Genomic DNA, 22,209 nt, shown 5'->3' with positions numbered 1-22,209 from the left:
GCAGTGAATCGCCTTAACCTCTCGGCCACCTCGTCCGCATTGCACCCCCATCCGTGCAGCTTAAACACTAGTGTCGAAGACCGATCACAGGGAGAAGAAAAAAAGTTACGCGACTCGACGAGGATGGGATTCGAACCCACGCAGGCTGAGCCCAATAAATTAGCAGTCAATCCTTAACCTCTCGGCCACCTCGTACACATTGCACCCCATCCGTGCAGCTTCCACAGTAGTGTCGAATACCGATCACTGGGAGAAGAAAAAAAGTTACGCGACTCGACGAGGATGCGATTCGAAACCACGCGGGCAGAGTCCAATAGATTAGCAGTCAATCGCCTTAACCTCTCGGCCAGCTCGTCCGCCTTGCAGGTCATTCTTGCAGCTTACACACTAGTGTCGAAGACCCATCACTCGGAGAAAAAAAGTTACGCGACTTGACGAGGATGAGATTCGAACCCACGCGGGCAGAGCTCAATCGATTAGCAGTCCATCGCCTTAAGCTCTCGGCCACCTCTTCCGGCTTGCAGGCTACCCATGCAGCTTACACACTAGTGTCGAAGACTGATTACTGGGAGAACAAAAAAAATTACGCGACTCGACGAAGATGGGATTCAAACCCACGCGGGCAGAGCCCAATAAATTAGCAGTCAATCCTTAACCTCTCCGCTACCTCGTCTGCCTTGTAGGCCATTTGTTTAGCTTACAATCTAGTGTCGAAGACCGATCACTGGGAGAACAAAAAAAGTTACGTGACCCGACGAGGATGGAATTCTAACCCAAGTGGGCAGAGCCCAATGGATTCGCAGTCCATCGCCTTTACCTCTCGGCCACCTCGTCCGCCTTGTAGGCCATTCGTGCAGTTTACACACTAGTGACGAAGACCGATCACTGGGAGAACAAAAAAAGCTACGCGACTTGACGAGGATGGGATTCGAACCCACGCGGGCAGAGCCCAATGGATTAGCAGTTCATCGCCTTAACCTATCGGCCACCTCGTCCGGCTTGCAGGCTACTCGTGCAGCTTACACACTAGTGTAAGGACTGATTACTGGGAGAACAAAAAAAAATTACGCGACTCGACGAAGATGGGATTCAAACCCACGCGGGCCAAGCCCAATAAATTAGCAGTCAATCTTTAACCTCTCCGCCACCTCGTCTGCCTTGTAGGCCATTTGTTTAGCTTACAATCTAGTGTCGAAGACCGATCACTGGGAGAACAAAAAAAGTTACGTGACCCGACGAGGATGGAATTCTAACCCAAGTGGGCAGAGCCCAATGGATTCGCAGTCCATCGCCTTTACCTCTCGGCCACCTCGTCCGCCTTGTAGGCCATTCGTGCAGTTTACACACTAGTGACGAAGACCGATCACTGGGAGAAGAAAAAAAAGTTACGCGACTCGACGAGGATGGCATTCGAACCCACGCGGGACCAGCCCAATGGATTAGGAGTCAATCGCCTTAACCTCTCGGCCACCTTGTCTGCCTTGCAGGCCATTCGTGCGGCTTACACACTAGTGTCGTAGACAGATCACTGGGAGAACAAAATGAGTTACGCGACTCGACCAGGACGGGATTCGAACCCACGCGGAATGAGTCCAATAGATTAGCAGTCCATCGCCATAACCTCCCGGCCACCTTGTCCGACTTGCACCCCGTCTGTGCAGCTTACATACTAGTGTCGAAGACCGATCACTGGGAGAAAAAAAAAGCTACGCGACTCGACGAAAATGGGATTCGAACCCACGCGGGCAGATCCCAATGCATTAGCAGTTTATTGTCTTAACCTCTCGGCCAGCACGCCCGCCTTGCAGGTCATTCTTTCAGCTTACACACTAGTGTCGAAGACCCATCACTCAGAGAAAAAAAGTTACGCGGCTCGACGAGGATGGGATTCGAACCCACGCGGGCAGATCTCAATGGATGCGCAGCAGTCCATCGCCTTAAGCTCTCGTCCACCTTGTCCGCCTTGCAGGCCATCTGTGCAGCTTACACACTAGTGTCGAAGACGGATCACTGGGAGAAAAAAAAAGTTTCGGGACTCGACGAGGATGGGATTCGAACCCACGCGGGCAGAGCCCAATGGATTAGCAGTCCATCGCCTTAACCTCTCGGCCACCTCGTCCGACTTGCACCCCATCTGTGCAGCTTACACACTAGTGTCGAAGACCGATCACTGGGAGAACAAAAAAAGTTTCGGGACTCGACGAGGATGGGATTCGAACCCACGCGGGCAGAGCCCAAAAAATTAGCAGTCAATCCTTAACCTCTCAGCCACCTCGTCCGCATTGCACCCCATCCGTGCAGCTTAAACACTAGTGTCGAAGACCGATCACTAGAGAAGAAAAAAAGTTACGTGACTCGACGAGGATGGGATTCGAACCCACGCGGGCAGAGCCCAATGGATTAGCAGTCCATCGCCTTAACCTCTCGGCCACCTCGTCCGCCTTGCAGGCCACCCGTGCAGCTTACACACTAGTGTCGAAGACTGATTACAGGGAGAACAAAAAAAAAGTTACGCGACTCGACGAGGATGGGATTCGAACCCACGCAGTCCGAGCCCAATAAATTAGCAGTCAATCCTTAACCTCTCGGCCACCTCGTCCGCATTGCACCCCATCCGTGAGGCTTACACACTAGTGTCGAAGACCGATCACTGGGAGAAGAAAAAAAAGTTACGCGACTCGACGAGAATCGGATTCGAACCCACGCGGGCAGAGTCCAATGGATTAGCAGTCCATCATCTTAACCTCTCGGCCACCTCGTCCGACTTGCACCCCATCTGTGCAGCATACACACTAGTGTCGAAGACCGATCATTGGGAGAACAAAAAAAGTTTCGGGACTCGACGAGGATGGGATTCGAACCCACCCGGGCAGAGCCCAATAAATTAGCAGTCAATCCTTAACCTCTCAGCCACCTCGTCCGCATTGCACCCCATCCGTGCAGCTTAAACACTAGTGTCGAAGACCGATCACTGGGAGAAGAAAAAAAGTTACGTGACTCGACGAGGATTGGATTCGAACCCACGCGGGCAGAGCCCAATGGATTAGCAGTCAATCGCCTTAACCTCTCGGCCACCTCGTCTGCCTTGCAGGCCATTCGTGCGGCTTACACACTAGTGTCGTAGACAGATCACTGGGAGAACAAAATGAGTTACGCGACTCGACGAGGATGGGTTTCGAACCATCGCGGAATGAGCCCAATGGATTAGCAGTCCATCGCCATAACCTCCCGGCCACCTTGTCCGACTTGCACCCCATCTGTGCAGCTTACATACTAGTGTCGAAGACCGATCACTGGGAGAACAAAAAAAAGTTACGTGACTCGACGAGGATGGGATTCGAACCAACGCGGGCAGAGCCAAATGAATTAGCAGTCCATCGCCTTAAGCTCTCGTCGTTCCTCGTCCGCCTTGCAGGCCATCTGTGCAGCTTACACACTAATGTCGAAGACCGATCACTGGGAGAACAAAAAAGTTACGCGACTCGACGAGGATGGGATTCGAAACCATGCGTGCAGAGCCCAATGGATTATCAGTTCATCGCCTTAACTCCTCGGCCACCTCGTCCGTCTTGCAGGCCACCCGTGCAGCTTACACACTAGTGTCAAAGACTGATAACTGGGAGAACAAAAAAAAAGTTACGCGGCTCGACGAGGATCGGATTCGAACCCACGCGGGCTGAGCCCAATAAATTAGCAGTCAATCCTTAACCTCTCGGCCACCTCGTCCGCATGGCACCCCATCCGTGCAGCTTACACACTAGTGTCGAAGACCGATCACTGGGAGAAGAAAAAAAAGTTACGCGTCTCGACGAGGATGGGATTCGAACCCACGCGGGACCAGCCCAATGGATTAGAGTCAATCGCCTTAACCTCTCGGCCACCTTGTCTGCCTTGCAGGCCATTCGTGCGGCTTACACACTAGTGTCGTAGATAGATCACTGGGAGAACAAAATGAGTTACGCGGCTCGACCAGGACGAGATTCGAACCCACGCGGAATGAGTCCAATAGATTAGGAGTCCATCGCCATAACCTCCCGGCCACCTTGTCCGACTTGCACCCCATCTCTGCAGCTTACATACTCGTGTCGAAGACCGATCACTGGGAGAACAAAAAAAAGCTACGCGACTCGACGAAGATGGGATTCGAACCCACGCGGGCAGAGCCCAATGCATTAGCAGTTTATCGTCTTAACCTCTCGGCCAGCACGCCCGCCTTGCAGGTCATTCTTGCAGCTTACACACTAGTGTCGAAGACCCATCACTCAGAGAAAAAAGTTACGAGACTCGACGAGGATGGGATTCGAACCCACGCGGGCAGATCTCAATGGATGAGCAGTCCATCGCCTTAAGCTCTCGTCCACCTTGTCCGCCTTGCAGGCCATCTGTGCAGCTTACACACTAGTGTCGAAGACCGATCACTGGGAGAACAAAAAAAGTTTCGGGACTCGACGAGGATGGGATTCGAACCCACGCGGGCAGAGCCCAATAAATTAGCAGTCAATCCTTAACCTCTCAGCCACCTCGTCCGCATTGCACCCCATCCGTGCAGCTTAAACACTAGTGTCGAAGACCGATCACTGGGAGAAGAAAAAAAGTTACGTGACTCGACGAGGATTGGATTCGAACCCACGCGGGCAGAGCCCAATGGATTAGCAGTCCATCGGCTTAACCTCTCGGCCACCTCGTCCGCCTTGCAGGCCACCCGTGCAGCCTACACACTAGTGTCGAAGACCCATCACTGGGAGAACCAAAAAAAGTTACGCGACTCGACGAGGATGGAATTCGAACCCACGCGGGCAGAGCCCAATAAATTAGCAGTCAATCCTTAACCTCTCAGCCACCTCGTCCGCATCGCACCCCATCCGTGCAGCTTAAATACTAGTGTCGAAGACCGATCACTGAGAGAAGAAAAAAAGTTACGTGACTCGACGAGTATGGGATTCGAACCAACGCGGGCAGAGCCCAATGGATTAGCAGTCCATCGCCTTAACCTCTCGGCCACCTCGTCCGCCTTGCAGGCCATTCGTGCGGCTTACACACTAGTGTCGTAGACAGATCACTGGGAGAACAAAATGAGTTACACGACTCGACGAGGATGGGTTTCGAACCATCGCGGAATGAGCCCAATGGATTAGCAGTCCATCGCCATAACCTCCCGGCCACCTTGTCCGACTTGCACCCCATCTGTGCAGCTTACATACTAGTGTCGAAGACCGATCACTGGGAGAACAAAAAAAAGCTACGCGACTCGACGAGGACGGGATTCGAACCAACGCGGGCAGAACCCAATGCATTAGCAATCCATCGTCTTAACCTCTCAGCCAGCTCGTCCGCCTTGCAGGTCATTCTTGCAGCTTACACACTAGTGTCGAAGACCCATCACTCGGAGAAAAAAAAGTTACGCGACTCGACGATGATGGGATTCGAACCCACGCAGGCAGAGCTCAATGGATTAGCAGTCCATCGCCTTAAGCTCTCGTCGTTCCTCGTCCGCCTTGCAGGCCATCTGTGCAGCTTACACACTAATGTCGAAGACCGATCACTGGGAGAACAAAAAAGTTACCCGACTCAACGAGGATGAGATTCGAACCCACGCGGGCAGAGCCCAATGCATTAGCAGTCCATCGCCTTAACCTCTCGGCCACCTCGTCCGCCTTTTAGGCCATTCGTGCAGCTTACACACTAGTGACGAATATCAATCACTGGGAGAACAAAAAAAGCTACGCGACTCGACGAGGATGGCACTCGAACCCACGCGGGCAGAGCCCAATGGATCAGCAGTTCATCGCCTTAACCTATCGGCCACCTCGTCCGTCTTGCAGGCCCCCCGTGCAGCTTACACACTAGTGTCAAAGACTGATGACTGAGAGAACAAAAAAAAAGCTGCGCGACTCTACGAGGATGGGATTCGAACCAACGCAGGCCGAGCCCAAAAAATTAGCAGTCAATCCTTAACCTCTCGGCCACCTCGTCCGCATTGCACCCCATCCGTGCAGCTTACACACTAGTGTCGAAGACCGATCACTGGGAGAACAAAAAAAAAGTTACGCGACTCGACGAGGATGGGATTCGAACCCACGCAGGCTGAGCCCAATAAATTAGCAGTCAATCCTTAACCTCTCGGCCACCTCGTACACATTGCACCCCATCCGTGCAGCTTCCACAGTAGTGTCGAATACCGATCACTGGGAGAAGAAAAAAAGTTACGTGACCCGACGAGGATGGAATTCTAACCCAAGTGGGCAGAGCCCAATGGATTCGCAGTCCATCGCCTTTACCTCTCGGCCACCTCGTCCGCCTTGTAGGCCATTCGTGCAGTTTACACACTAGTGACGAAGACCGATCACTGGGAGAAGAAAAAAAAGTTACGCGACTCGACGAGGATGGCATTCGAACCCACGCGGGACCAGCCCAATGGATTAGGAGTCAATCGCCTTAACCTCTCGGCCACCTTGTCTGCCTTGCAGGCCATTCGTGCGGCTTACACACTAGTGTCGTAGACAGATCACTGGGAGAACAAAATGAGTTACGCGACTCGACCAGGACGGGATTCGAACCCACGCGGAATGAGTCCAATAGATTAGCAGTCCATCGCCATAACCTCCCGGCCACCTTGTCCGACTTGCACCCCGTCTGTGCAGCTTACATACTAGTGTCGAAGACCGATCACTGGGAGAAAAAAAAAGCTACGCGACTCGACGAAAATGGGATTCGAACCCACGCGGGCAGATCCCAATGCATTAGCAGTTTATCGTCTTAACCTCTCGGCCAGCACGCCCGCCTTGCAGGTCATTCTTTCAGCTTACACACTAGTGTCGAAGACCCATCACTCAGAGAAAAAAAGTTACGCGGCTCGACGAGGATGGGATTCGAACCCACGCGGGCAGATCTCAATGGATGAGCAGCAGTCCATCGCCTTAAGCTCTCGTCCACCTTGTCCGCCTTGCAGGCCATCTGTGCAGCTTACACACTAGTGTCGAAGACCGATCACTGGGAGAAAAAAAAAGTTTCGGGACTCGACGAGGATGGAATTCGAACCCACGCGGGCAGAGCGAAATGGATTAGCAGTCCATCGCCTTAACCTCTCGGCCACCTCGTCCGACTTGCACCCCATCTGTGCAGCTTACACACTAGTTTCGAAGACCGATCACTGGGAGAACAAAAAAAGTTTCGGGACTCGACGAGGATGGGATTCGAACCCACGCGGGCAGAGCCCAATAAATTAGCAGTCAATCCTTAACCTCTCAGCCACCTCGTCCGCATTGCACCCCATTCGTGCAGCTTACACACAAGTGTCGAAGAGCGATCACTGGGAGAAGAAAAAAAAGTTACGCGACACGACGAGGATGGGATTCGAACCCACGCGGGCAGAGCCCAATGGATTAGCAGTCCATCGGCTTAACCTCTCGGCCACCTCGTCCGCCTTGCAGGCCACCCGTGCAGCTTACACACTAGTGTCGAAGACCCATCACTCGGAGAAAAAAAGTTACGCTACTCGACGAGGATGGGATTCGAACCCACGCGGGCAGAGCTCAATGGATTAGCAGTCCATCGCCTTAAGCTCTCGTCGTTCCTCGTCCGCCTTGCAGGTCATTCTTGCAGCTTACACACTAGTGTCGAAGACCCATCACTCGGAAAAAAAAAGTTACGCGACTCGACGAGGATGGGATTCGAACCCACGATGGCAGAGCTCAATGGATTAGCAGTGCATCGCCTTAAGCTCTCGTCGTTCCTCGTCCGGCTTGCAGGCCATCTGTGCAGCTTACACACTAATGTCGAAGACCGATCACTGGGAGAACAAAAAAAGTTACGCGACTCGACGAGGATGGGATTCGAAACCACGCGGGCAGAGCCCAATGGATTAGCAGTCCATCGCCTTAACCTCCCGGCCACCTCGTCCGCCTTGCACCCCATCTCTGCAGCTTACATACTAGTGTCGAAGACCGATCACTGGGAGACCAAAAAAAGTTACGCGACTCGACGAGGATGGGATTCGAAACCACGCGGGCAGAGCCCAATGGATTAGCAGTCCATCGCCTTAACCTCCCGGCCACCTCGTCCGCCTTGCAGGCCACCCGTGCAGCTTACACACTAGAGTCGAAGACTGATTACTGGGAGAACAAAAAAAAAGTTACGCGACTCGACGAGGATGGGATTCGAACCCACGCGGGCAGAGCCCAATGGATTAGCAGTCCATCGCCTTAACCTCTCGGCCACCTCGTCCGCCTTGCAGGCCACCCGTGCAGCTTACACACTAGAATCGAAGACTGATTACTGGGAGAACAAAAAAAAAGTTACGCGACTCGACGAGGATGGGATTCGAACCCATGCGGGCCGAGCCCAATAAATTAGCAGTCAATCCTTAACCTCTCGGCCACCTCGTCCGCATTGCACCCCATTCGTGCAGCTTACACACAAGTGTCGAAGAGCGATCACTGGGAGAAGAAAAAAAAGTTACGCGACACGACGAGGATGGGATTCGAACCCACACGGGCAGAGCCCAATGGATTAGCAGTAAATCGCCTTAACCTCTCGGCCACCTCGTCTGCCTTGCAGGCCATTCGTGCGGCTTACACACTAGTATCGTAGACAGATCACTGGGAAAACAAAAAAACTTACGCGACTCGATGAGGATGGGATTCGAACCCACGCGGGCAGAGCCCAATGCATTAGCAGTCCATCGTCTTAACCTCTCGGCCAGCTCGTCCGCCCTGCAGGCCATTCGTGCAGCTTACACACTAGTGTCGAAGACCGATCACTGGAAGAACAAAAAAAAGTTACACGACTCAACGAGAATGGAATTCGAACCCACGCGGGCAGAGCCCAATAAATTAGCAGTCAATCCTTAACCTCTCAGCCACCTCATCCGCATTGCACCCCATCCGTGCAGCTTAAACACTAGTGTCGAAGACCGATCACTAGAGAAGAAAAAAAGTTACGTGACTCGACGAGGATGGGATTCGACACCCACGCGGGCAGAGCCCAATGGATTAGCAGTCCATCGCCTTAACCTCACGGCCACCTCGTCTGCCTTGCAGGCCATTCGTGCGGCTTACACACTAGTGTCGTAGACAGATCACTGGGAGAACAAAATGAGTTACGCGACTCGACGAGGATGGGTTTCGAACCATCGCGGAATGAGCCCAATGGATTAGCAGTCCATCGCCATAACCTCCCGGCCACCTTGTCCGACTTGCACCCCATCTGTGCAGCTTACATACTAGTGTCGAAGACCGATCACTGGGAGAACAAAAAAAAGTTACGTGACTCGACGAGGATGGGATTCGAACCAACGCGGGCAGAGCCCAATGAATTAGCAGTCCATCGCCTTAAGCTCTCGTCGTTCCTCGTCCGCCTTGCAGGCCATCTGTGCAGCTTACACACTAATGTCGAAGACCGATCACTGGGAGAACAAAAAAGTTACGCGACTCGACGAGGATGGGATTCGAAACCATGCGTGCAGAGCCCAATGGATTAGCAGTTCATCGCCTTAACTTCTCGGCCACCTCGTCCGTCTTGCAGGCCACCCGTGCAGCTTACACACTAGTGTCAAAGACTGATAACTGGGAGAACAAAAAAAAAGTTACGCGGCTCGACGAGGATCGGATTCGAACCCACGCGGGCTGAGCCCAATAATTTAGCAGTCAATCCTTAACCTCTCGGCCACCTCGTCCGCATGGCACCCCATCCGTGCAGCTTACACACTAGTGTCGAAGACCGATCACTGGGAGAAGAAAAAAAAGTTACTCGACTCGACGAGGATGGGATTCGAACCAACGCGGGACCAGCCCAATGGATTAGGAGTCAATCGCCTTAACCTCTCGGCCACCTTGTCTGCCTTGCAGGCCTTTCGTGCGGCGTACACACTAGTGTCGTAGACAGATCACTGGGAGAACAAAATGAGTTACGCGACTCGACCAGGACGGGATTCGAACCCACGCGGAATGAGTACAATAGATTAGCAGTCCATCGCCATAACCTCCCGGCCACCTTGTCCGACTTGCACCCCATCTGTGCAGCTTACATACTAGTGTCGAAGACCGATCACTGGGAGAAAAAAAAAAGCTACGCGACTCGACGAAGATGGGATTCGAACCCACGCGGGCAGAGCCCAATGCATTAGCAGTTTATCGTCTTAACCTCTCGGCCAGCACTCCCGCCTTGCAGGTCATTCTTGCAGCTTACACACTAGTGTTGAAGACCCATCACTCAGAGAAAAAAAGTTACGCGACTCGACGAGGATGGGATTCGAACCCACGCGGGCAGATCTCAATGGATGAGCAGTCCATCGCCTTAAGCTCTCGTCCACCTTGTCCGCCTTGCAGGCCATCTGTGCAGCTTACACACTAGTGTCGAAGACCGATCACTGGGAGAAAAAAAAAGTTTCGGGACTCGACGAGGATGGGATTCGAACCCACGCGGGCAGAGCCCAATGGATTAGCAGTCCATCGCCTTAACCTCTCGGCCACCTCGTCCGACTTGCACCCCATCTGTGCAGCTTACACACTAGTGTCGAAGACCGATCACTGGGAGAACAATAAAAGTTTCGGGACTCGACGAGGATGGGATTGGAACCCACGCGGGTAGAGCCCAATAAATTAGCAGTCAATCCTTAACCTCTCAGCCACCTCGTCCGCATTGCACCCCATCCGTGCAGCTTAAACACTAGTGTCGAAGACCGATCACTGGGAGAAGAAAAAAAGTTACGTGACTCGACGAGGATTGGATTCGAACCCACGCGGGCAGAGCCCAATGGATTAGCAGTCCATCGGCTTAACCTCTCGGCCACCTCGTCCGCCTTGCAGGCCACCCGTGCAGCTTACACACTAGTGTCGAAGACCCATCACTCGGAGAAAAAAAGTGACGCTACTCGACGAGGATGGGATTCGAACCCACGCGGGCAGAGCTCAATGGATTAGCAGTCCATCGCCTTAAGCTCTCGTCGTTCCTCGTCCGCCTTGCAGGTCATTCTTGCAGCTTACACACTAGTGTCGAAGACCCATCACTCGGAAAAAAAAAGTTACGCGACTCGACGAGGATGGGATTCGAACCCACGATGGCAGAGCTCAATGGATTAGCAGTGCATCGCCTTAAGCTCTCGTCGTTCCTCGTCCGGCTTGCAGGCCATCTGTGCAGCTTACACACTAATGTCGAAGACCGATCACTGGGAGAACAAAAAAAGTTACGCGACTCGACGAGGATGGGATTCGAAACCACGCGGGCAGAGCCCAATGGATTAGCAGTCCATCGCCTTAACCTCCCGGCCACCTCGTCCGCCTTGCACCCCATCTCTGCAGCTTACATACTAGTGTCGAAGACCGATCACTGGGAGACCAAAAAAAGTTACGCGACTCGACGAGGATGGGATTCGAAACCACGCGGGCAGAGCCCAATGGATTAGCAGTCCATCGCCTTAACCTCCCGGCCACCTCGTCCGCCTTGCAGGCCACCCGTGCAGCTTACACACTAGAGTCGAAGACTGATTACTGGGAGAACAAAAAAAAAGTTACGCGACTCGACGAGGATGGGATTCGAACCCACGCGGGCAGAGCCCAATGGATTAGCAGTCCATCGCCTTAACCTCTCGGCCACCTCGTCCGCCTTGCAGGCCACCCGTGCAGCTTACACACTAGAATCGAAGACTGATTACTGGGAGAACAAAAAAAAAGTTACGCGACTCGACGAGGATGGGATTCGAACCCATGCGGGCCGAGCCCAATAAATTAGCAGTCAATCCTTAACCTCTCGGCCACCTCGTCCGCATTGCACCCCATTCGTGCAGCTTACACACAAGTGTCGAAGAGCGATCACTGGGAGAAGAAAAAAAACTTACGCGACTCGATGAGGATGGGATTCGAACCCACGCGGGCAGAGCCCAATGCATTAGCAGTCCATCGTCTTAACCTCTCGGCCAGCTCGTCCGCCCTGCAGGCCATTCGTGCAGCTTACACACTAGTGTCGAAGACCGATCACTGGAAGAACAAAAAAAAGTTACACGACTCAACGAGAATGGAATTCGAACCCACGCGGGCAGAGCCCAATAAATTAGCAGTCAATCCTTAACCTCTCAGCCACCTCGTCCGCATTGCACCCCATCCGTGCAGCTTAAACACTAGTGTCGAAGACCGATCACTAGAGAAGAAAAAAAGTTACGTGACTCGACGAGGATGGGATTCGACACCCACGCGGGCAGAGCCCAATGGATTAGCAGTCCATCGCCTTAACCTCTCGGCCACCTCGTCCGCCTTGCAGGCCACCCGTGCAGCTTACACACTAGTGTCGAAGACTGATTACAGGGAGAACAAAAAAAAGTTACGCGACTCGACGAGGATGGGATTCGAACCCACGCAGTCCGAGCCCAATAAATTAGCAGTCAATCCTTAACCTCTCGGCCACCTCGTCCGCATTGCACCCCATCCGTGAGGTTTACACACTAGTGTCGAAGACCGATCACTGGGAGAAGAAAAAAAAGTTACGTGACTCGACGAGGATCGGATTCGAACCCACGCGGGCAGAGTCCAATGGATTAGCAGTCAATCGCCTTAACCTCTCGGCCACCTCTTTTTTTTTTTTTCTTTATTGCCGGCTTCGCACAAAAGAAATACAATTTGCGATCACTTTTAAACAAGTTTAAAAAAAAAAACACCAGCCTGGCTGTGACTGGTTTCATTTAAAACTGCTTCATTGTAGCCAACACATTCAACAACGACACCCATTCAGGTCTTTCTTCTCTGGAAGATAACACGTCTCTTATGTATACAATACTTTCCGTGAAGTATTCATGCGCACATCGGGCATCTTTATCTACGTGTCTTACTGCCATTCTAGTTCGCCACACGCTGTGAAGCACAAGCAACATAAACATATCATAAGGCACACCATCCTCATTTTCTACAGCCAAGAATCTAATACCGTGTGGTGTGATAGGCAAGTCCTTTTTCAAGGTACGCTGCAGAATGTCCCACAGAAAAACAGCATCCCAGCAATCAAGAAAAATGTGGTTGACAGTCTCGGGTTTCTTACAGATAAGGCAGTCCATCGACCACGGAACAAAGAAACCCTTTTCTTGCAACCATGGTTTTACGGGCAATGTTCCGCTGTGCAGCTGAAAAAAAAATGTCTTTGCACTTGCGCGTACGGTCATCATTTTCACTCTCTTCAATACGTCACGTTCAGCACCAACCTGGTATACTGATCTGTAGATAGGCTGAGGCAGCATTACGTCACGTAAATCTCTGTAAAGACGTTTTCTCTTTACAGCAGATAAATATTCCATTGAAAATCTCACTTTCAGTATTTCATATGACATTATAACTTCTCTTAAATATCCACGTAGGTTACATTTCACAGACATACTTGATACCACATAATCAGGAATCTTATTAGAAAGTACAATTTGTAGAAATGTTCTCACAAACGGGTTACATTGGTCGCGTAAAAAAATATATCTAGACACAATTTGCTTGAGGAAGAGGTGAGCCAATCCTAAACCACCATTTCTTAGTGAATGAAATAAGTTTGTTCGACTCGTACGCTCCCAAACCGACCCCCAAACAAACACAGCTAAGACTCGATGCAATTTCTGCACATTTGCTCTTGACATAAATAGGAACTGCAGAACATACCATACTTTGCAAACAATGAACCAATTGCATGCAGTCGCTCTAGAAAACATAGAAAGTTCCCTACCACCCCAGTTTCTTGTCTTCTCACGAGTGCTCTCACATATCTCTTTCCAGTAATCATCCGTGTTTTTGTAATGCTGGAGGGGTACTCCGAGATACTTCGTCGGTACAAGTGACCAGTTCATATTTGCAAAGTTTTGTGGGGTGGTCTCCCAAGAACCATGCCACAAGCCTAGGCATTTGTCCCAGTTTACTGCACTGCCTGTCATCTTGCAAAAATAGTCCACATGACGTATCACTTCACTGACACTTTCCTTATCGCTACAAAACACGGCAATATCGTCGGCATATGTTAGCATTTTAACTTCACTGTTCATTAGCTGATACCCTTTTATTGTTTCATTGCTAATAATCTTCATGCAGAAAGGTTCCATATATATTGCAAATAATAAAGCCGAAATGGGATCACCTTGCCGCACACCGTTTGTCACTTGAAAGCTTTCAGTAAGTCGCCCATTAATTACAAGACTCGTAAAGCACTCTCTATAGGCCATTTTTACCCCTTCCAAAATAACAGACCCTACATTAACATATTCTAGTATCAAAAAAAGGATATCATGATTTACACGGTCAAAGGCTTTTTCCAGATCTAATTGCAACATTGCAACCTTGCTACCAAACACATCGCAACTCTCCAGCACGCTTCTCGCTACATGAACATTTGTATTTATTGTGCGTCCTTTTATACCACAAGTCTGGTGTGGTCCAACTAGTATTTTCATCATCCTTTGCAACCTGCCTGCAAGAACCTTCATAAACACTTTATAGTCTGTGTTGGCTAAACTGATTGGTCGGTACGACTTGACGGACAATAATTTTTTGGGGTCGTCAGTTTTCGGTATGAGTATTACGTGCGTCTTTTTAAATGAGCCGGGCAGAACCTTTAATCTTATAGCCTCCGTGAAGACACGATGTAAGGCAACAGAAATAACACCTTTAAAAGTCTTGTACAATGCGGCACCAAATCCATCAGGTCCCGGTGCTTTGCCAGCCGCTAGGTCGTCAATAGCCTTTTCTATTTCGGACACTCCAATCGCTATCTCCAGCTGCTCTCTCTCGTTATCAGAGAGCTTTGGTATCAAATGCAGAAACTGATCCTCAAACCCTTCCTCTGCCTTCACTTTTCGGCCAAGTAAACCTCGGAAATATTCAACAAATACTTGCTCAATTGCTGTCGCTTCACGTACAATACCGCTATCAGTTGCAATCGCTTTGATTTCATTTCGCTTGGCGTATCTTTTTTCATCCCCAAGTGCACGCTTTGTTGGTGTTTCGCCGAGAGATAATTTTTCTGCACGTGCCCTTATCACCGCACCTCTATATTTTTCAATGTCAATTGCCTCCAATTGGTTTTTTAACTGCCTTATTTCTTTTGTGTACTTTCCTGGCATTTTACTTTCTAGACTCAATGCAAAGTCTAACTGACATTGCAAATCTTTTTCTTTTTCCTTTTTGGCTCTATGTAACACACCGGATCTTTCTATGGCTTTCATCTTTGTTACCTCCTTAAAACGCTCCCAGGCTTCAATCACGTTCGCTTGAGGCTCAGCTAACATTTTGTTAATGGAATCCTGCACAGCTTCAACGAACAATTCATCTTTTAATAATAAGTCGTTTAATTTCCACACGTCCCAGTTAAAGCGTGTCCTCTTCTTTTTATACCCTATAGTGAACATTACTAAACTGTGGTCACTGAAAGACACACTTTTTACTTCATAATTCGAACATACTCGCATTAACTCTACTGACACATAGGCTCTGTCTAGCCTCGCATGGCTTTCGTTCTGAAAGTGTGTGAAGTGCTCTTCTGCAGAGAGCACATCACCAACATCTTCGAGATGACAATCTTGTACAATAGTGCAGAGTAGCGCTGCACTTTGGTCTTTTATGGCTGCTTTTTTTGCTCTGTCCTGAGGGTTGCAAACACAATTAAAGTCGCCGAGCATAATGACAATCCTGCCACAGCTAAGAAAAGTCTGTAAATTCTCAAACAATAATTTACGTTCAACTTCTTTGTTCGGTGCGTAAACACAGACAACTCGCCATTTTTTATTATTATATGTAAAATCGCAAACTATGAATCTCCCAGTACTAGACACAGTTACAGTCTCCTCAACTATACCAATAGAATTTTTAAGGAACAGTGCACAACCCACCGACATCCCAACGGCATGAGACACACACACATCATACCGGGCTCTAAAAGGGGACACCATTCGGTCAGTCTGATCTTGCCCTTCAACTTTTGTTTCCTGAATGGCAATAACATCGAGATCACGTTCAAGCATCAAACGACTTAATTGATACTGCCTTCGTCGAGCGGCAAGTCCCCTGACATTGAGAGTCGCAACTCTCAATTCTGCTTCGACGCTCATAGCCATTAGGACGTGAATGGCCGTCCCGGCCACATGGTTCTCACCTCTGATGCTCCTTTATCACCATCAGGTCCAAGGTTCGATATGGTCTGATAGGTCCCCTTTCTTTTGATCACAAAAGTAGAGCGCCGCGCACGTTTCACGCAGCACATTATGCACACTTCACCACTGCGGTCCATTTGTTGGTGCTTCCGCCGGGTCAATACTTGTGTCACTCAATCCAGACCCCCACCTTACGGGGGCTTTTGATCTGCAGGGGGCCCCGCTGAAGGCCCCTTCTGTTGATGATCTGTCAGTCGCTGATGCAATGTCTGCTGATTCGGCACTGGTTGCTGCTGCGGCGGTTGTGTCTGTTGCACCTGGGTTGGTGGGAGGTTCTCGGCTATTCGACGTTCGCTGAGGATGTTAGGTGCCGGTCTACGGCGCACGTTCATCGCCTTGGCCGGTGGTTGTTCCACTTCTTTCGTTGTAGCAGCCTTCTCGCCTTCCGCGTCTTCCCTGGGCCTTTTACATGTATTTGACGTGTCCATGTTTTCCGACATTTCTTCCTGTGCTGCAAGCGCCGTTATATCTTGTGTGTTCCTCGTGGATTGCACGTCTTTTGTAGAACCCTTGTCTTTGTTAAGCGTCGTCTCAGCACCTGTGGGGCGTGGCGTAAGGGGCGTCAACTTGGGTTTCGGTTCCTCCCGACGCGCCCCTATCAGCTCTTCTGCTTCAGCCTCGTCCATGTGATGCTCGGAAAGTTCTTCGCCCCCCGCGGGCCCTGCTACACTTGCATATGTTCTCATACAGCCGCTCTCATTATGCCCAAAACGCCGACACACTGTACAACGCGGGGCTCGGCAATCCCTCCTAATATGACCTGTTCCGCGGCAACGCAGGCATAGCGGTGCTCTTCCCGCGACGACAACTAGCGTGAGGTCTCCGGCAATCCGCAACTGATGTGGGAGGTCATCCACCGTGAGGCCAGCTTTGAGCCTGATGCTCACCACTCGCGTCGAAGAGCCTTTGTCCGTGCATCCATACACGCGCCAGCGCTCTCGCACTATTTCGTTCACCTTGCCATAAGGAGCCAACGCTGCCCTCACCTCGTCGTCAGGAACGTTAAACAATAGCCAGTGTATCTTCAGCTTCGTATCCTGGTGGTTAGGGTCGATAGTGATACAGCGCTGGTTCTTTACCACAATGTCCCCAGCAGCGAGTATTCTCTTCTTGCCCTCCTCGTCCTTGAAAGTGATGGCCCAAACATGATTCATTTGGTACGCCCCCAAGGCAACAACCTCGGGAAGCAAAGCCAAACGAATAAGAGCGTCCCTGAAATCCTCAACGCGATACGGCCGCGCCTTGATATCGGCGTGCAAAAAGACAGTATGCAGCGTTGAATCATTTGATGGCAGTCGGGGCAAAATAATCTGATAATCCTGTGACGATTCGTCCATGTTCCTGGTACCACGACCGAGCTGGGCCGTTGATGCCGCTCCGATATCGCCGGAGCTCATGCCGCCACGTCCGTTCACTACGGTGACCGGAAGTGGAATGACCTCTCGGCCACCTCGTCTGCCTTGCAGGCCATTCGTGCGGCTTACACACTAGTGTCGTAGACAGATCACTGGGAGAACAAAAAAGTTACGCGACTCGACGAGGATGGGATTCGAAACCATGCGTGCAGAGCCCAATGGATTAGCAGTTCATCGCCTTAACTTCTCGGCCACCTCGTCCGTCTTGCAGGCCACCCGTGCAGCTTACACACTAGTGTCAAAGACTGATAACTGGGAGAACAAAAAAAAGTTACGCGGCTCGACGAGGATCGGATTCGAACCCACGCGGGCTGAGCCCAATAAATTAGCAGTCAATCCTTAACCTCTCGGCCACCTCGTCCGCATGGCACCCCATCCGTGCAGCTTACACACTAGTGTCGAAGACCGATCACTGGGAGAAGAAAAAAAAGTTACGCGACAAGACGAGGATGGGATTCGAACCCACGCGGGACCAGCCCAATGGATTAGAGTCAATCGCCTTAACCTCTCGGCCACCTTGTCTGCCTTGCAGGCCATTCGTGCGGCTTACACACTAGTGTCGTAGACAGATCACTGGGAGAACAAAATGAGTTACGCGACTCGACCAGGACGAGATTCGAACCCACGAGGAATGAGTCCAAGAGATTAGGAGTCCATCGCCATAACCTCCCGGCCACCTTGTCCGACTTGCACCCCATCTCTGCAGCTTACATACTAGTGTCGAAGACCGATCACTGGGAGAACAAAAAAAAGCTACGCGACTCGACGAAGATGGGATTCGAACCCACGCGGGCAGAGCCCAATGCATTAGCAGTTTATCGTCTTAACCTCTCGGCCAGCACGCCCGCCTTGCAGGTCATTCTTGCAGCTTACACACTAGTGTCGAAGACCCATCATTCAGAGAAAAAAGTTACGAGACTCGACGAAGATGGGATTCGAACCCACGCGGGCAGATCTCAATGGATGAGCAGTCCATCGCCTTAAGCTCTCGTCCACCTTGTCCGCCTTGCAGGCCATCTGTGCAGCTTACACACTAGTGTCGAAGACCGATCACTGGGAGAACAAAAAAAGTTTCGGGACTCGACGAGGATGGGATTCGAACCCACGCGGGCAGAGCCCAATGGATTAGCAGTCCATCATCTTAACCTCTCGGCCACCTCGTCCGACTTGCACCCCATCTGTGCAGCATACACACTAGTGTCGAAGACCGATCATTGGGAGAACAAAAAAAGTTTCGGGACTCGACGAGGATGGGATTCGAACCCACCCGGGCAGAGCCCAATAAATTAGCAGTCAATCCTTAACCTCTCAGCCACCTCGTCCGCATTGCACCCCATCCGTGCAGCTTAAACACTAGTGTCGAAGACCGATCACTGAGAGAAGAAAAAAAGTTACGTGACTCGACGAGTATGGGATTCGAACCCACGCGGGCAGAGCCCAATGGATTAGCAGTCCATCGCCTTAACCTCTCGGCCACCTCGTCCGCCTTGCAGGCCACCCGTGCAGCTTACACACTAGTGTCGAAGACTGATTACAGGGAGAACAAAAAAAAAGTTACGCGACTCAACGAGGATCGGATTCGAACCCACGCGGGCAGAGTCCAATGGATTAGCAGTCAATCGCCTTAACCTCTCGGCCACCTCGTCTGCCTTGCAGGCCATTCGTGCGGCTTACACACTAGTGTCGTAGACAGATAACTGGGAGAACAAAATGAGTTACACGACTCGACGAGGATGGGTTTCGAACCATCGCGGAATGAGCCCAATGGATTAGCAGTCCATCGCCATAACCTCCCGGCCACCTTGTCCGACTTGCACCCCATCTGTGCAGCTTACATACTAGTGTCGAAGACTGATTACAGGGAGAACAAAAAAAAAGTTACGCGACTCAACGAGGATCGGATTCGAACCCACGCGGGCAGAGTCCAATGGATTAGCAGTCAATCGTCTTAACCTCTCAGCCAGCTCGTCCGCCTTGCAGGTCATTCTTGCAGCTTACACACTAGTGTCGAAGACCCATCACTCGGAGAAAAAAAGTTACGCGACTCGACGAGGATGGGATTCGAACCCACGCAGGCAGAGCTCAATGGATTAGCAGTCCATCGCCTTAAGCTCTCGTCGTTCCTCGTCCGGCTTGCAGGCCATCTGTGCAGCTTACACACTAATGTCGAAGACCGATCAGTGGGAGAACAAAAAAAGTTACGCGACTCGACGAGGATGGGATTCGAAACCACGCGGGCAGAGCCCAATGGATTAGCAGTCCATCGCCTTAACCTCCCGGCCACCTCGTCCGCCTTGCAGGCCACCCGTGCAGCTTACACACTAGAGTCGAAGACTGATTACTGGGAGAACAAAAAAAAAGTTACGCGACTCGACGAGGATGGCATTCGAACCCACGCGGGCAGAGCCCAATGGATTAGCAGTCCATCGCCTTAACCTCTCGGCCACCTCGTCCGCCTTGCAGGCCACCCGTGCAGCTTACACACTAGAATCGAAGACTGATTACTGGGAGAACAAAAAAAAAGTTACGCGACTCGACGAGGATGGGATTCGAACCCATGCGGGCCGAGCCCAATAAATTAGCAGTCAATCCTTAACCTCTCGGCCACCTCGTCCGCATTGCACCCCATTCGTGCAGCTTACACACAAGTGTCGAAGAGCGATCACTGGGAGAAGAAAAAAAAGTTACGCGACACGACGAGGATGGGATTCGAACCCACACGGGCAGAGCCCAATGGATTAGCAGTAAATCGCCTTAACCTCTCGGCCACCTCGTCTGCCTTGCAGGCCATTCGTGCGGCTTACACACTAGTATCGTAGACAGATCACTGGGAAAACAAAAAAACTTACGCGACTCGATGAGGATGGGATTCGAACCCACGCGGGCAGAGCCCAATGCATTAGCAGTGCATCGTCTTAACCTCTCGGCCAGCTCGTCCGCCTTGCAGGCCATTCGTGCAGCTTACACACTAGTGTCGAAGACCGATCACTGGAAGAACAAAAAAAAGTTACACGACCCAACGAGAATGGAATTCGAACCCACGCGGGCAGAGCCCAATAAATTAGCAGTCAATCCTTAACCTCTCGGCCACCTCGTCCGCATTGCACCCCATCCGTGCAGCTTAAACACTAGTGTCGAAGACCGATCACTAGAGAAGAAAAAAAGTTACGTGACTCGACGAGGATGGGATTCGAACCCACGCGGGCAGAGCCCAATGGATTAGCAGTCCATCGCCTTAACCTCTCGGCCACCTCGTCTGCCTTGCAGGCCATTCGTGCGGCTTACACACTAGTGTCGTAGACAGGTAACTGGGAGAACAAAATGAGTTACACGACTCGACGAGGATGGGTTTCGAACCATCGCGGAATGAGCCCAATGGATTAGCAGTCCATCGCCATAACCTCCCGGCCACCTTGTCCGACTTGCACCCCATCTGTGCAGCTTACATACTAGTGTCGAAGACCGATCACTGGGAGAACAAAAAAAAGATACGCGACTCGACGAGGACGGGATTCGAACCAACGCGGGCAGAACCCAATGCATTAGCAATCCATCGTCTTAACCTCTCAGCCAGCTCGTCCGCCTTGCAGGTCATTCTTGCAGCTTACACACTAGTGTCGAAGACCCATCACTCGGAGAAAAAAAGTTACGCGACTCGACGAGGCTGGGATTCGAACCCACGCAGGCAGAGCTCAATGGATTAGCAGTCCATCGCCTTAAGCTCTCGTCGTTCCTCGTCCGGCTTGCAGGCCATCTGTGCAGCTTACACACTAATGTCGAAGACCGATCACTGGGAGAACAAAAAAAGTTACGCGACTCGACGAGGATGGGATTCGAACCCACGCAGTCCGAGCCCAATAAATTAGCAGTCAATCAACCTCTCGGCCACCTCGTCCGCATTGCACCCCATCCGTGAGGCTTACACACTAGTGTCGAAGACCGATCACTGGGAGAAGAAAAAAAAGTTACGCGACTCGACGAGGATTGGATTCGAACCCACGCGGGCAGAGCCCAATGGATTAGCAGTCAATCGCCTTAACCTCTCGGCCACCTCGTCTGCCTTGCAGCCATTCGTGCGGCTTACACACTAGTGTCGTAGACAGATCACTAGGAGAACAAAAAGAGTTACGCGACTCGACGAGGATGGGTTTCGAACCATCGCGGAATGAGCCCAATGGATTAGCAGTCCATCGCCATAACCTCCCGGCCACCTTGTCCGACTTGCACCCCATCTGTGCAGCTTACATACTAGTGTCGAAGACCGATCACTGGGAGAACAAAAAAAAGTTACGTGACTCGACGAGGATGGGATTCGAACCAACGCGGGCAGAGCCCAATGAATTAGCAGTCCATCGCCTTAAGCTCTCGTCGTTCCTCGTCCGCCTTGCAGGCCATCTGTGCAGCTTACACACTAATGTCGAAGACCGATCACTGGGAGAACAAAAAAGTTACGCGACTCGACGAGGATGGGATTCGAAACCATGCGTGCAGAGCCCAATGGATTAGCAGTTCATCGCCTTAACTTCTCGGCCACCTCGTCCGTCTTGCAGGCCACCCGTGCAGCTTACACACTAGTGTCAAAGACTGATAACTGGGAGAACAAAAAAAAGTTACGCGGCTCGACGAGGATCG

General features: G+C 51.2%; 1 protein-coding gene and 35 non-coding genes across 36 annotated transcripts; all 36 read right to left on the bottom strand.

Annotated features, from left to right (window-relative positions):
• Window positions 1-752: 752 nt before the first annotated feature.
• Window positions 753-834, bottom strand: TRNAR-GCG (transfer RNA arginine (anticodon GCG)). Its single transcript has one exon. It is a non-coding gene; the product is annotated as a tRNA-Arg (tRNA).
• A 79-nt stretch (window positions 835-913) lies between these two features.
• On the bottom strand, window positions 914-995 carry TRNAS-GCU (transfer RNA serine (anticodon GCU)). The gene has a single exon. It is a non-coding gene; the product is annotated as a tRNA-Ser (tRNA).
• A 238-nt stretch (window positions 996-1,233) lies between these two features.
• TRNAR-GCG (transfer RNA arginine (anticodon GCG)) lies at window positions 1,234-1,315 on the bottom strand. Its single transcript has one exon. It is a non-coding gene; the product is annotated as a tRNA-Arg (tRNA).
• An 80-nt stretch (window positions 1,316-1,395) lies between these two features.
• On the bottom strand, window positions 1,396-1,477 carry TRNAR-CCU (transfer RNA arginine (anticodon CCU)). Its single transcript has one exon. It is a non-coding gene; the product is annotated as a tRNA-Arg (tRNA).
• Window positions 1,478-2,037: 560 nt separating this feature from the next.
• Window positions 2,038-2,119, bottom strand: TRNAS-GCU (transfer RNA serine (anticodon GCU)). The gene has a single exon. It is a non-coding gene; the product is annotated as a tRNA-Ser (tRNA).
• Window positions 2,120-2,356: 237 nt separating this feature from the next.
• TRNAS-GCU (transfer RNA serine (anticodon GCU)) lies at window positions 2,357-2,438 on the bottom strand. The gene has a single exon. It is a non-coding gene; the product is annotated as a tRNA-Ser (tRNA).
• A 561-nt stretch (window positions 2,439-2,999) lies between these two features.
• TRNAS-GCU (transfer RNA serine (anticodon GCU)) lies at window positions 3,000-3,081 on the bottom strand. Its single transcript has one exon. It is a non-coding gene; the product is annotated as a tRNA-Ser (tRNA).
• A 1,524-nt stretch (window positions 3,082-4,605) lies between these two features.
• Window positions 4,606-4,687, bottom strand: TRNAS-GCU (transfer RNA serine (anticodon GCU)). The gene has a single exon. It is a non-coding gene; the product is annotated as a tRNA-Ser (tRNA).
• A 239-nt stretch (window positions 4,688-4,926) lies between these two features.
• Window positions 4,927-5,008, bottom strand: TRNAS-GCU (transfer RNA serine (anticodon GCU)). Its single transcript has one exon. It is a non-coding gene; the product is annotated as a tRNA-Ser (tRNA).
• Window positions 5,009-5,569: 561 nt separating this feature from the next.
• On the bottom strand, window positions 5,570-5,651 carry TRNAS-GCU (transfer RNA serine (anticodon GCU)). The gene has a single exon. It is a non-coding gene; the product is annotated as a tRNA-Ser (tRNA).
• Window positions 5,652-5,730: 79 nt separating this feature from the next.
• Window positions 5,731-5,812, bottom strand: TRNAS-GCU (transfer RNA serine (anticodon GCU)). The gene has a single exon. It is a non-coding gene; the product is annotated as a tRNA-Ser (tRNA).
• Window positions 5,813-6,213: 401 nt separating this feature from the next.
• Window positions 6,214-6,295, bottom strand: TRNAR-GCG (transfer RNA arginine (anticodon GCG)). Its single transcript has one exon. It is a non-coding gene; the product is annotated as a tRNA-Arg (tRNA).
• An 80-nt stretch (window positions 6,296-6,375) lies between these two features.
• TRNAR-CCU (transfer RNA arginine (anticodon CCU)) lies at window positions 6,376-6,457 on the bottom strand. The gene has a single exon. It is a non-coding gene; the product is annotated as a tRNA-Arg (tRNA).
• A 560-nt stretch (window positions 6,458-7,017) lies between these two features.
• TRNAS-GCU (transfer RNA serine (anticodon GCU)) lies at window positions 7,018-7,099 on the bottom strand. Its single transcript has one exon. It is a non-coding gene; the product is annotated as a tRNA-Ser (tRNA).
• Window positions 7,100-7,338: 239 nt separating this feature from the next.
• TRNAS-GCU (transfer RNA serine (anticodon GCU)) lies at window positions 7,339-7,420 on the bottom strand. The gene has a single exon. It is a non-coding gene; the product is annotated as a tRNA-Ser (tRNA).
• A 397-nt stretch (window positions 7,421-7,817) lies between these two features.
• Window positions 7,818-7,899, bottom strand: TRNAS-GCU (transfer RNA serine (anticodon GCU)). The gene has a single exon. It is a non-coding gene; the product is annotated as a tRNA-Ser (tRNA).
• A 79-nt stretch (window positions 7,900-7,978) lies between these two features.
• Window positions 7,979-8,060, bottom strand: TRNAS-GCU (transfer RNA serine (anticodon GCU)). Its single transcript has one exon. It is a non-coding gene; the product is annotated as a tRNA-Ser (tRNA).
• An 81-nt stretch (window positions 8,061-8,141) lies between these two features.
• Window positions 8,142-8,223, bottom strand: TRNAS-GCU (transfer RNA serine (anticodon GCU)). The gene has a single exon. It is a non-coding gene; the product is annotated as a tRNA-Ser (tRNA).
• A 241-nt stretch (window positions 8,224-8,464) lies between these two features.
• Window positions 8,465-8,546, bottom strand: TRNAS-GCU (transfer RNA serine (anticodon GCU)). Its single transcript has one exon. It is a non-coding gene; the product is annotated as a tRNA-Ser (tRNA).
• Window positions 8,547-8,945: 399 nt separating this feature from the next.
• On the bottom strand, window positions 8,946-9,028 carry TRNAS-GCU (transfer RNA serine (anticodon GCU)). The gene has a single exon. It is a non-coding gene; the product is annotated as a tRNA-Ser (tRNA).
• Window positions 9,029-9,753: 725 nt separating this feature from the next.
• On the bottom strand, window positions 9,754-9,835 carry TRNAR-CCU (transfer RNA arginine (anticodon CCU)). Its single transcript has one exon. It is a non-coding gene; the product is annotated as a tRNA-Arg (tRNA).
• A 558-nt stretch (window positions 9,836-10,393) lies between these two features.
• Window positions 10,394-10,475, bottom strand: TRNAS-GCU (transfer RNA serine (anticodon GCU)). Its single transcript has one exon. It is a non-coding gene; the product is annotated as a tRNA-Ser (tRNA).
• A 238-nt stretch (window positions 10,476-10,713) lies between these two features.
• On the bottom strand, window positions 10,714-10,795 carry TRNAS-GCU (transfer RNA serine (anticodon GCU)). Its single transcript has one exon. It is a non-coding gene; the product is annotated as a tRNA-Ser (tRNA).
• A 397-nt stretch (window positions 10,796-11,192) lies between these two features.
• TRNAS-GCU (transfer RNA serine (anticodon GCU)) lies at window positions 11,193-11,274 on the bottom strand. Its single transcript has one exon. It is a non-coding gene; the product is annotated as a tRNA-Ser (tRNA).
• A 79-nt stretch (window positions 11,275-11,353) lies between these two features.
• Window positions 11,354-11,435, bottom strand: TRNAS-GCU (transfer RNA serine (anticodon GCU)). Its single transcript has one exon. It is a non-coding gene; the product is annotated as a tRNA-Ser (tRNA).
• An 81-nt stretch (window positions 11,436-11,516) lies between these two features.
• On the bottom strand, window positions 11,517-11,598 carry TRNAS-GCU (transfer RNA serine (anticodon GCU)). The gene has a single exon. It is a non-coding gene; the product is annotated as a tRNA-Ser (tRNA).
• Window positions 11,599-12,159: 561 nt separating this feature from the next.
• Window positions 12,160-12,242, bottom strand: TRNAS-GCU (transfer RNA serine (anticodon GCU)). The gene has a single exon. It is a non-coding gene; the product is annotated as a tRNA-Ser (tRNA).
• A 3,992-nt stretch (window positions 12,243-16,234) lies between these two features.
• On the bottom strand, window positions 16,235-17,559 carry LOC142777027 (uncharacterized). Its single transcript, XM_075881333.1, has one exon. It carries the CDS (start codon window positions 17,557-17,559, stop codon window positions 16,294-16,296), a length of 1,266 nt encoding a protein of 421 aa, XP_075737448.1. The 3' UTR covers window positions 16,235-16,293.
• Window positions 17,560-18,658: 1,099 nt separating this feature from the next.
• TRNAS-GCU (transfer RNA serine (anticodon GCU)) lies at window positions 18,659-18,740 on the bottom strand. Its single transcript has one exon. It is a non-coding gene; the product is annotated as a tRNA-Ser (tRNA).
• Window positions 18,741-18,978: 238 nt separating this feature from the next.
• TRNAS-GCU (transfer RNA serine (anticodon GCU)) lies at window positions 18,979-19,060 on the bottom strand. The gene has a single exon. It is a non-coding gene; the product is annotated as a tRNA-Ser (tRNA).
• A 725-nt stretch (window positions 19,061-19,785) lies between these two features.
• On the bottom strand, window positions 19,786-19,867 carry TRNAS-GCU (transfer RNA serine (anticodon GCU)). Its single transcript has one exon. It is a non-coding gene; the product is annotated as a tRNA-Ser (tRNA).
• Window positions 19,868-19,948: 81 nt separating this feature from the next.
• TRNAS-GCU (transfer RNA serine (anticodon GCU)) lies at window positions 19,949-20,030 on the bottom strand. The gene has a single exon. It is a non-coding gene; the product is annotated as a tRNA-Ser (tRNA).
• Window positions 20,031-20,271: 241 nt separating this feature from the next.
• TRNAS-GCU (transfer RNA serine (anticodon GCU)) lies at window positions 20,272-20,353 on the bottom strand. Its single transcript has one exon. It is a non-coding gene; the product is annotated as a tRNA-Ser (tRNA).
• Window positions 20,354-20,432: 79 nt separating this feature from the next.
• On the bottom strand, window positions 20,433-20,514 carry TRNAS-GCU (transfer RNA serine (anticodon GCU)). The gene has a single exon. It is a non-coding gene; the product is annotated as a tRNA-Ser (tRNA).
• Window positions 20,515-20,752: 238 nt separating this feature from the next.
• Window positions 20,753-20,834, bottom strand: TRNAS-GCU (transfer RNA serine (anticodon GCU)). The gene has a single exon. It is a non-coding gene; the product is annotated as a tRNA-Ser (tRNA).
• Window positions 20,835-21,552: 718 nt separating this feature from the next.
• On the bottom strand, window positions 21,553-21,634 carry TRNAS-GCU (transfer RNA serine (anticodon GCU)). The gene has a single exon. It is a non-coding gene; the product is annotated as a tRNA-Ser (tRNA).
• Window positions 21,635-22,209: the final 575 nt, after the last annotated feature.

Source organism: Rhipicephalus microplus, chromosome X, assembly GCF_043290135.1.
Source record: "Rhipicephalus microplus isolate Deutch F79 chromosome X, USDA_Rmic, whole genome shotgun sequence".
In the NCBI taxonomy this organism is placed as follows: domain Eukaryota; kingdom Metazoa; phylum Arthropoda; class Arachnida; order Ixodida; family Ixodidae; genus Rhipicephalus; species Rhipicephalus microplus.
The sequence above is the reverse complement of the archived record's forward strand: the minus strand, read 5'-3'. Positions and strand labels throughout refer to the sequence as shown.

Bases quoted from the DNA above. Each gene is read 5' to 3' on its own strand.
- LOC142777027 (XM_075881333.1), bottom strand. From the start codon at position 17,559: ATGAGCTCCGGCGATATCGGAGCGGCATCAACGGCCCAGCTCGGTCGT.